Genomic DNA, 10,112 nt, shown 5'->3' with positions numbered 1-10,112 from the left:
GGAGATGACATGCTGATCATTCAAGTTTACGTGGATGATATCATCTTCGGAGGAACGTCTAAGCAAATGGTTGATGACTTCGTGAAGACTATGACAAAGGAATTTGAAATGAGTATGGTTGGTGAACTGAGCTATTTCCTTGGACTTCAGGTCAAACAACTAACCGATGGAATCACAGTGTCACAGAGTACCTATGCCAAAAATCTCATCAAGCGATTTGGAATGCAGACAAGTAAGACTGCAAAAACTCCTATGAGCACAACAACCAAACTTTCCAGAGATAGCGATGGGAAACCAGTTGATGAGAAACTCTACCGAGCCATGATTGGAAGCCTTCTTTACCTCACGGCGAGTCGTCCTGATCTATGCCTCAGTGTGGGGATTTGTGCTCGCTATCAAGCTAAACCAAAAGAGTCTCACATGAATGCAGTAAAGCGTATTATCAAATACGTGAAAGGCACCCTTGACTTTGGTCTTCATTATACATTTGAGACTAATGTGAATCTTGCAGGTTTTTGTGATGCTGATTGGGCAGGTTGCTTAGATGACAGACACAGCACATCGGGTGGTTGCTTTTTCTTGGGAAACAACATGGTCTCATGGCATAGCAAGAAACAAAACTGTGTCTCTCTATCCACAGCAGAAGCTGAATACATTGCACTAGGAAGTTGTTGCACGCAGCTCCTTTGGATGCGACAAATGCTTGTCGATTACGGTATCACCTCTGCTCCTATGCTTGTTCATTGTGATAACATGAGTGCTATAAATCTGTCTAAAAATCCAGTTCAGCATTCACGTACTAAGCACGTGGATATCAGACATCACTTTGTGCGAGAGTTAGTGGAAATGAGGATTGTGATATTAGAGCATGTCCCAACTGAGAAACAACTTGCAGATCTCTTTACCAAACCATTGGATCACAACACCTTTCTGGGTCTTAGAAAGGCGTTGGGAATCATGGAACTCTGATTAAGACCTGGAGAAGGGGGAAGAGTCACTGTAAAAAGAAGAGTCGATGGACTCCGTACGTCGATGCTACTCCCCCACTAACACCTTGAGTCAACAAGTTCCGCTGTGTAAGTTTGTTTATCTGACTCTGGTTAACTCTCTCTTCTGATTCACTGGTGAAGGGCACTCACCTTGAACTGAGATGTTACCCCATTTCACGTTTGAGGTATTGATCACTGCCTGGATTGAATGAGGAAACACATAAGAGGGTGAGTGTTACATAAGGATAAACGTGTGTCACACGAAAAGGTCAAGAAATAAGACTCGTGTGCAGCCTCATGAAAGAGTGTGTTACTCAACAAAGAAATCAATCGTGAACAAGGCCTGGAATGATAGATACTCATGATGGAGCTGGGTGTTACCCCACTTTGCCTCTAATCTTGATCACTGTCTTGACTAGGCAGGCATGTTACCAATCTCTTGGGATAAATGTTTCGGAGCAGGGTGTCACTCCACTTTGTCTCTGGATTCCATCTCTTTCCTAACAATGGAGTTGTGTATTCATTGCTTGTGAACTGATGAAACGTGGTTGTTTGTGAAGATGGAGAGACAGACGCACAAGATACCTAACATGTGTTTCCAGACTGTACAGAAGAGTGTGAAAAACAGAGTTGGGGTTAACTGAATGAACACAGCAGAATCTCGTTTGTGACAGCTACTCGGCTGAGAAATAGCTACAGACTTGGGTTGACTCATTGATTTCATTTATAAAAGTTTTGGTAGCTAGATGTGTGGCTAAATCGTTCTTCAGTGACTTTACCCCCGAGATGCAGGCATCATGTTCGTAGATGCCTATGTGTATATGCTGGTTATGTTACGGGACTGGCTCATATCACAATTCACATGACTCCTCTGCTCTTATACGACTGTAAGTGAAGTCTGTGCTCCTGGTTACATGTGTGTATAATGCATCGGTTGTATTGCTTTACACACAGGGTTTTATTTATGATTATTTAATTCAATTAATGGAACTTGATTTGGGACTAATGCTTTAAATTGAGTTCAATAAATGGAATTAGGGTTTTTCGTGTGTCACTCCCAAAAACAGATTCCGCCACATCTCTTCTTCTTTCCAAAGTCGAAACATGCAACCTTCCCGCAGAAGCTCTCGATTGTCTGAGAAAGTAACATATGCGCCGGTTTCCTCCGCCGCTGGGCCCTCTGAATCTTCCCGAAAACGAGTCCGCAAGCAGCGCCGAGAAATAGCTCCGTCACCACCGTCACCACCTGCTGCAGTTACCTCTTCCTCTGATGACGAGGTTGAAGCTTTCCAACCCAAGGAGCCACGCTATCAAGCAAGTCGTGCCTCTTTCCAGGCACGAAATAAGGAGAATCCCGATTTGCTTCACTCGCACATCACACCGATCTCGAGTCGGTTTGTCACAAGCAATGCAGCTGAAAGGTATGAAAAGTTGGCTCCCCGGGGCTTCGTGATTCAACAAAGGTTAGATGTGAATGATGAGAACTTGTCTGATGTGAAAAGAGTGGTAGTTAGGTCCGGACTGATCTATACTCTAATTGACTGCGATTTATTTCACCCAAATGTCGTGAAAGAGTTCATTGCGAATCTGGGGGCTGCTGAGAATAGAGAGGATGGCGTTGCTGTATTTCTTCGTGGATCTATGGTAGATTTCTCACCTACACTGATCAATGCTCTGTATCTGATTCCGGGATTTGAAGAGGACCCTGACTACATGACTGCTGACATCGACATTGTGTGCTCGTTTTTGACCGATAATCGAGTGCAACGTTGGGAAGACATGAGCTCCAAATACCTAACTCGGACAAATCAGGTGCTCTACAAGCTCGTGTGCTCCAACTGGATACCTACGACTAACTACACTTCAATGAATCAGGAGCGACTCAAGTTCCTCTACATGCTTCATCATCACAGGAGTTTTGATTTTGGTCAGTCCGTTTATGATCAGATCATCAGTTTTTCAGCTAACGTTAACACTGACAAGTCTCGGAGGATCATCTTCCCTACGCTGATTCAGCAAGTCATTGACTATCAACGAACTGTGTTGTCTTTTGAAGAAGATGATGAGTACACAGGATATCCGAAGCTCGTTGTCAAAGACATCAAGGCAGGTCGAGGACAGGGTGCTGATGCTCGGTCTGTGGATCTTTTGGCTGACATTGAGCGAACCATAGCTGATCTGAAAAACATTCGGATTCGCTTGAGGAGTAAGGGTGTCATACTTGTAGTCATTTCTTGAATTTTATGCGTCTCTAATCATGTTTGTTTTATCTTAATGTGCATCTACTCAGGGGGAGAATACCCGCAGTACACACAACAGCCTTCACGGGATGAGGAGGTTGTAATGGAGCAGGACAGTGATCAGAGTGAGAGCTTCTGAGCGAATGGAACTCTGTAGTGAGAGTTTCTGAGCGAATGAAAGTCTGTAGTGTTTACGATGTTGCTATGTTGCTTGGATGTTGCTTCATATGTTCTTTTGAATTAATATGGCTGTGTAATCTGACACTCTTAAGCTTATCAATATGTTGTGTTTCTGGTTTCTTGAATTTCAAATTTATTCAATACAGGGGGAGAATGAGAGACAGTAATTCAATAATGCAGGGGGAGCTGCGATCATGAGATGGTGGCTAGAAGAGCTTGAATTGACTCACTAAGAGCAGCACTACATTAGCAAGACATTGTTCTGTGCGTACGACAGGCTCTGATCCTGTGCTATTGGCGACAGCGATATCTAGTTGATGTTAGGACAGCTGGTTCTAAGTTGAGTAGAGTGTCACATTCAGATAAAAAGGGGGAGAATGTAAGCTCAGGATTGTGAGCGTGTTCGAGCTGAGCTAAGAGTGTGTTATACAGTGCGGTGATTGTGTAACACAGTATGGCGAGTTTGTTACGAGTGGTGACGTGTCACAAACTTATGGAAATAGAAGATATTGCTTGGACGTGAAACAAAGAAGATCTTCTAGTTTGCAAGATTTTAGGAAATAGAATATTGTCTTTTTCGTGTCTACTTAATGAGATAATCTAAGAGAGTTTTAGGTTAAGCATTAAGGGGGAAAAAGCTAGAACAAGAGGTTTGTTCTTGTCGGCTACAGAGATCAAGTAACAAGTGTTTAGCTTGGATCTCTGTGATTTAGAGATTAGAAACTGGTCTGTCGCTAGTCGTGTGTGACTGAGCATAAATCAGATTAAACAGATCTAGGGGATTGTTTAAAAGGTTTCTAATTTACAAGAAAGTGTTCTTGAAATCTCTTGTGTGTGAGTTATAATTTGGGTGTCTCTGAACTTTCAGTACCAACTTAAACCATCTTGGATCCCAGAGACAGCTTTCTAGAGATACATTAGATCAACCAAACACGGTAAGTTACTTGGACACTTGTCTTGATTTCTGTAGTTACAGTCTCATTCAAAATATATTTGTCTGGTGTGTATAACATATGTATAAGACATGACCACTCACTTTCATGTTCCATAAGTTACTCACGTGTTAGTGTTTTGCTTCTTCTTTTTTGGCTCTACAATGGATAAATGTAGAAAAGGAACGATGCTACTCAGGGGTGGTCCTGAATTACGACTGCATGATCTTGTTGCTGGAGTACGGAGTAGAAATTAAAGAAGGGTGTTTGACAAACTCGGATACACACAATCATCTTGAGACATAAGAGGACGGCCTGTGAATCTGTGATCATGCAGTAGCATCAGGGGCTTCTCTGAACCAAGCCAACTGAAACGTAGGCCTTGGGCCCCCACTTCCACGGGCCCCCAATTTTTTAAAAAAATTCAATGCAGTTATGTTTAATTTTTTGTAACTTTCTCATAAACAGAAAAAAGTTACCGAGAAAAACAAAGGAAAAAAAATCTATAGAAGATATCCCTATATATTAATTGAGGAACATTTGAAAAGATGTAACCTCAATTTTGTATTAATTAAAATAGGCCCAATGCATAGGTGGCACTCAATTAGGTAGTCAATTACATTCAATTGAAAAATAAGTAGGTCCACATTCGATTTTTATATGTTGTTAGATACATAAGTTGGTCAAACTATATGATATAATGATATGATATGTTATTTTCTTTCCTTAAATCAAACCTACGGAATTACCATAAATGACTAATATATATATGACAAATAATGATTTTAATAATAAAGATTTGATAACAATTTATATCTCCTCCATCATTTTTTGTTTAATTTTATATTATTAAAATAAATTAAACAATCAAATTAGCTATAAAAGTAAAATTTAGATTTTTTCGTATATGTTATATTTTGAATTTTTAAAAACGACAACAAATGACTAAAACTATTTAAATTATTATGTTAAAAATTAATGATCAATGGTTTAACATTTTTATTATAAGAAGATACACATGATTTTAAAACCATATGAGTAAAAAATATCATTTAATAATAAAATAAATATATATATATATATATATATATAGATTAAACACTATATACCATAGGATTACATAAATATTTTAATATTAAAAGTTTCAATGAATTTTCAAGAATATTTATAAATTATAAACTTATTAAAGATTTCAGATTGAAAATTTTGTTATCGATGATTTAAATATTTTGTTATAAAATGATATGAATGATCATAGAACCGTATGATTATAAATTTTTATTTAATAAATAACTATATAAAATATACTATTCTTAGAAAAATAGGTTGGTCCATCTTAACTTATATTACACTTTTTATTAAACTAACTATCGAATTGATAAATAACGTACCAAAAAATGTTTTGCACTTTCCTTAAATAAAAGCTACGAAATTACCTAATATGATTAACATATATGTGAAAATTAATTATTATGAATAATAAATATTTGATAACAATTTTTGTATCTTAGTTCTTTTTAAAAATTTTATATTATTAAAAGATATTAAAAATCACATTAAATATATAGTAAAAAACATTTATATTTTTTTATATGTTATATTTTGAATTTTTCAAAACGTCTATAAATTATTAGAAATTTGAAGATCACCACTCTTAAAATTTTGTGATCAATAGATTATTTTTTTTGTCATAATAAGTTACAAATGATCATAAAATTGTATTAATATGAACTTTTATTTAATATTATAAGAAGATACACATGATTTTAAAACCATATGAGTAAAAAATATCATTTAATAATAAAACATATATATATATATATAGATTAAACTATATACCATAAGATTACATAAATATTTTAATATTAAAACTTTCAATGAATTTTCAAAAACATTTACAAATTATAAACTTATTAAAGATTTCACATTGAAAATTTTGTTATCGATGATTTAAATATTCAGTTATAAAACGATATGAATGATCATAGAAGTGTATGATTATAAATTCTCATTTAATAAATGACTATATAAAATATACTATTCTTAAAAAAATAGGTTGGTCCATCTTAACTTACATTATATTTTTTATTAAACTAACTATCGAATATTCGAATTGATAAATAATCTACCAAATATTGTTTTTGCACTTTCCTTAATTAGAAGCTACGAAATTACCTAATATGATTAACGTATATATGAAAATTAATTATTATGAATAATAAATATTTGATAACAATTTTGGTATCTTAGTTCTTTTTTTAATTTTATATTATTAAAAGATATTAAAAAATCACATTAAATATATAATAAAAACATTTATATTTTTTCTTATATGTTATATTTGAATTTTTCAAAACGTCTATATATTATTAGAAATTTGAAGATTCCCACTCTGAAAATTTTGTGATCAATAGATTATTTTTTTTGTTATAATAAGTTACAAATGATCATAAAATATAACGCATATGAATTTTTATTTAATAAATATTCAAACTAAATAATATATATATATATATATACTAATGATTTAAAGCAACAAGATTGGCTGATCAATTTAGTTGTCCAGTTGAAATTTTTCAAAAGTATGTGAAAGACTAAAGTCAAAGTAAATATGGATTTAGAATAGTAGTTATATTTTACTAACCAAAATACCGAAAAAACCGAACCGAATCGAAACCAACCCGATATCTGGATTGAACACCCCTAATCCAAATGAAGCCAAACTATTGTTTCATTCTCCAAAATATAATAAAAATAATAACTTAATTCCGCGCAATGCGCGGATCTTATCCTAGTTATATGTAAACTGGGACTCACAACTAATTAAAAGAATAAAAAATGTTAATTTTTTCACAGCAACGTTTCTTCTTCCCTCTCTTACCTTTTCTTCTTTCACAATTTTTCATTCTTCTTCTACTCTCGTTCTTCTTTGCTTGTGTTTTTAATTCGATTGCTCTTTTCTTCATTATGACAGGTATGCATTTTTGAAACAATATACTTTTGATAAGTTATTTTAGTAACTTAAATCTATCTGTCGCTAAAAGAAATATTTTTAACATGATAATTTTAGGAATTTCAACAAGAAAAACAAAGTGTAAAATAGGATCCGAAAAACGAAAGAAGAAGAAAAAAGATGAAGAGTTTGTAAGATCTATTGCAGGTTCTATGCTCAAGTATGTTGAAAGATCAAAACCTCCAGAGATTGATGAGTGTGATAGAGTTGATGATGAGAATAATTATGGCTTAAAGAATGATAAAGCAGAGGAAAATATGAATGTGGATGACAAAGAAGAAACTGAAAACGGGGCTGACTATGTGGATGCTTTTAACGTTAGAGAGGAAGATGAGGTTTTAAATGTTAGTGATCCTGCAAATTGGCGAAACATTGATCAGAGTTTAAAAGATTATATGGTTGAAAAAGGTCCAATGGCAAAGACTACATGAAGATTAAGTTTTTCCGAAGAATGCTATTGGTAGACATTTTTCTCATAGATATTACAAAAGAGAGATGAAAAATGGAGATAAACAAGGTAGGAGTTGGTTGGTTTATTCAAAAGTATCAGACAAAGTGTATTGCTTTTGTTGTAAGCTGTTTGGTCGAGAACAAAATGCAAGTCAGTTGTCAAGCATAGGGTTTAAGGATTGGAGGAATATCAGGATCAAACTTGTTCAACATGAAACCAGCCACTGTCACATTGTATGTATGAGTCAATGGATGGAGTTAGCATTGATACTGCGAAAGAATCAAAGCATTGATAAGTGTCTTCAAGAAGAAGTTAACAGAGAGAAAAATCATTGGAGGGAAGTTTTGTTGAGACTATTTGTATTGGTGAAAAATCTTGCAAAACAGAATTTGGCTTTTCGTGGGAAAAAGGGAAAGATTGGTCAAAAGACAATGGAAACTTTTTGAGTTTTATTGAAATGTTTGCGGAGTTTGATCCAGTCATGCGAGAGCATGTCCGGCGAATTCAAGAAGGTAAAACTCACTATCATTATTTAAGCCACAAGATTCAGAATGAGTTGATTTCTATGTTAGGATATGAAGTCAAGCTTATGATCATAAAGAAAATTCAAGAGGCAAAGTATTTTTCGGTTATTCTTGATTGTACTCCTGATAAGAGTCACAAAGAACATATGACTCTTGTTATCAGATGTGTGGATGTCTCCATGGCTGCTACAAAAGTTGAAGAATTCCTTGTGACCTTCTTGGAAGTTCATGATAAATCTGGAGAAGGACTTTTTGAGTTGCTTTGTGAAACGTTGGCATGTCTCAATTTGAATATCGACCCAAGAGCGTTCTATACGCCATGTGGCTGCCACATTCTTAATTTGGCACTTTCAGATATGGCAAAATCATCTTCCAAAGCGATTTCATTCTTCGGAATCATCCAACATCTCTACTGTTTTTTTTTCAGCGTCTACAACCAGATGGGAATTATTTAAAGAGATGGTAGGAGGTCTCCCACTAAAGCAATTATCGGAGACTCGTTGGGAAAGCCGCATTGAAAGTGTAAGAGCAATTCGATTCCAAGCTCCAAAAATAAGAGAAGCTTTAGACTTTTTGGCAGAAAATTGTGATGATCCTGGAGCTCGCAGTGATGCTGAAGTTCTCGCTAACACATGGAATTAGAGGATATGAGTTCTTACTTAGCATGATTATTTAGTATAATCTTTTGTTTGTCGTCAATGCTGTGAGCAAATCAATGCAGTCAGCAGATATTGATATAGATGGTGCTCTTCTTCAGCTAGGGGTTAGTGTCATATCTCTAAAAGTACAGAGAAACTGGTTTCAAAGAAGCAAAAGCTGAAGCTAAAATAATTGTGAAGTCTATGGATATCGAACCAATATTTCATGTAAAAAGGAAGCGGTTCATTAAAAAGAAAATGCACTTTGATGAAGAAGTGGAGGAAATGGATGAAAGTGAGATGTTTAGTGAGGAAGAGAAATTCAGAATCGACTTTTTCATCAAAATCGTGGATCAAGTGATAACATCTCTTCGAGTGAGGTTTGAACAATTTGAAAACTATGAAAAAATATTTGGATTCTTGTTCAATGTGAAAAAGCTGAGAACAACAACACCTAAAAGCATCATGTATCAACCTTGAAACTTCTCTTAAACATGAAGAGCACTCAGATGTTGATAGGAATCATCTATTGCTTGAGATTAAAACCTTAAGATATCTCTTACCAAGTGGGATCACAAAGCCTATTGAAGTGCTAGATTTTTTGAGGAAGTTTGAAGGCTGTTATCCAAATACATGGAATGCATATAGAGTGATGTTAATTGTTCCCATTTCAGTTGCTTCAGCTGAAAGGAGCTTTTCCAAGTTAAAGTTGATCAAATCCTACTTGCAATCATCTACGTCAGAAGAAAGGTTGAATGGTTTGGCCATATTATCCATTGAAAGGGATATGGTTGGAAAGCTGGATTATCTAAGTTTGATGAATGATTTTGCTGGGAAGAATGCGAGAAGAACATTTTTTCAATCTCAGTAATTTGTTACTAATCTCAGTTTGTTTCTGTTTGTATTTTGGAAAAGTTTGTGTGTTCACTACATTGCTTTTGGACTACTAAAATCATTTTGAACGAGAATGTGTTATTATCTTTATATATAAAGAAGACCTTGAATCACTCCCAGGAGGTCCAGCTCGGATGCCAGGTCATCAATTAGTGCTCTGTTGATGTGACACCTGTCCTGATATATGGAACGCTGTACTTCATTAATTTGGGAACTTTATGGGCTTAAGTTTGGTGTGCGCATGTCCGACG

The 10,112-nt window shown here is 35.1% G+C and overlaps 1 protein-coding gene across 1 annotated transcript; it reads left to right on the top strand.

Annotated features, from left to right (window-relative positions):
* Positions 1-2,093: 2,093 nt before the first annotated feature.
* Positions 2,094-7,785, top strand: LOC106419594. Its single transcript, XM_048772008.1, has 3 exons — positions 2,094-3,195; positions 3,280-3,354; positions 7,502-7,785. Exons 1-3 carry the CDS (start codon positions 2,094-2,096, stop codon positions 7,783-7,785), a joined length of 1,461 nt encoding a protein of 486 aa, XP_048627965.1.
* The last annotated feature ends 2,327 nt before the right edge of the window (positions 7,786-10,112 follow it).

This window comes from Brassica napus, unplaced genomic scaffold (genome assembly GCF_020379485.1).
Source record: "Brassica napus cultivar Da-Ae unplaced genomic scaffold, Da-Ae ScsIHWf_13;HRSCAF=28, whole genome shotgun sequence".
Lineage (NCBI taxonomy): Eukaryota > Viridiplantae > Streptophyta > Magnoliopsida > Brassicales > Brassicaceae > Brassica > Brassica napus.
The sequence above is the reverse complement of the archived record's forward strand: the minus strand, read 5'-3'. Positions and strand labels throughout refer to the sequence as shown.

What these genes read in the sequence shown, in the direction of transcription:
- LOC106419594 (XM_048772008.1), top strand. Translation starts at nt 2,094, where the DNA reads ATGCAACCTTCCCGCAGAAGCTCTCGATTGTCTGAGAAAGTAACATAT. An exon ending in CATTCGGATTCGCTTGAGGA is followed by an intron (nt 3,196 to 3,279) that starts GTAAGGGTGTCA and finishes GCATCTACTCAG; the next exon opens with GGGGAGAATACCCGCAGTAC. An exon ending in GGAGCAGGACAGTGATCAGA is followed by an intron (nt 3,355 to 7,501) that starts GTGAGAGCTTCT and finishes GATCTATTGCAG; the next exon opens with GTTCTATGCTCAAGTATGTT.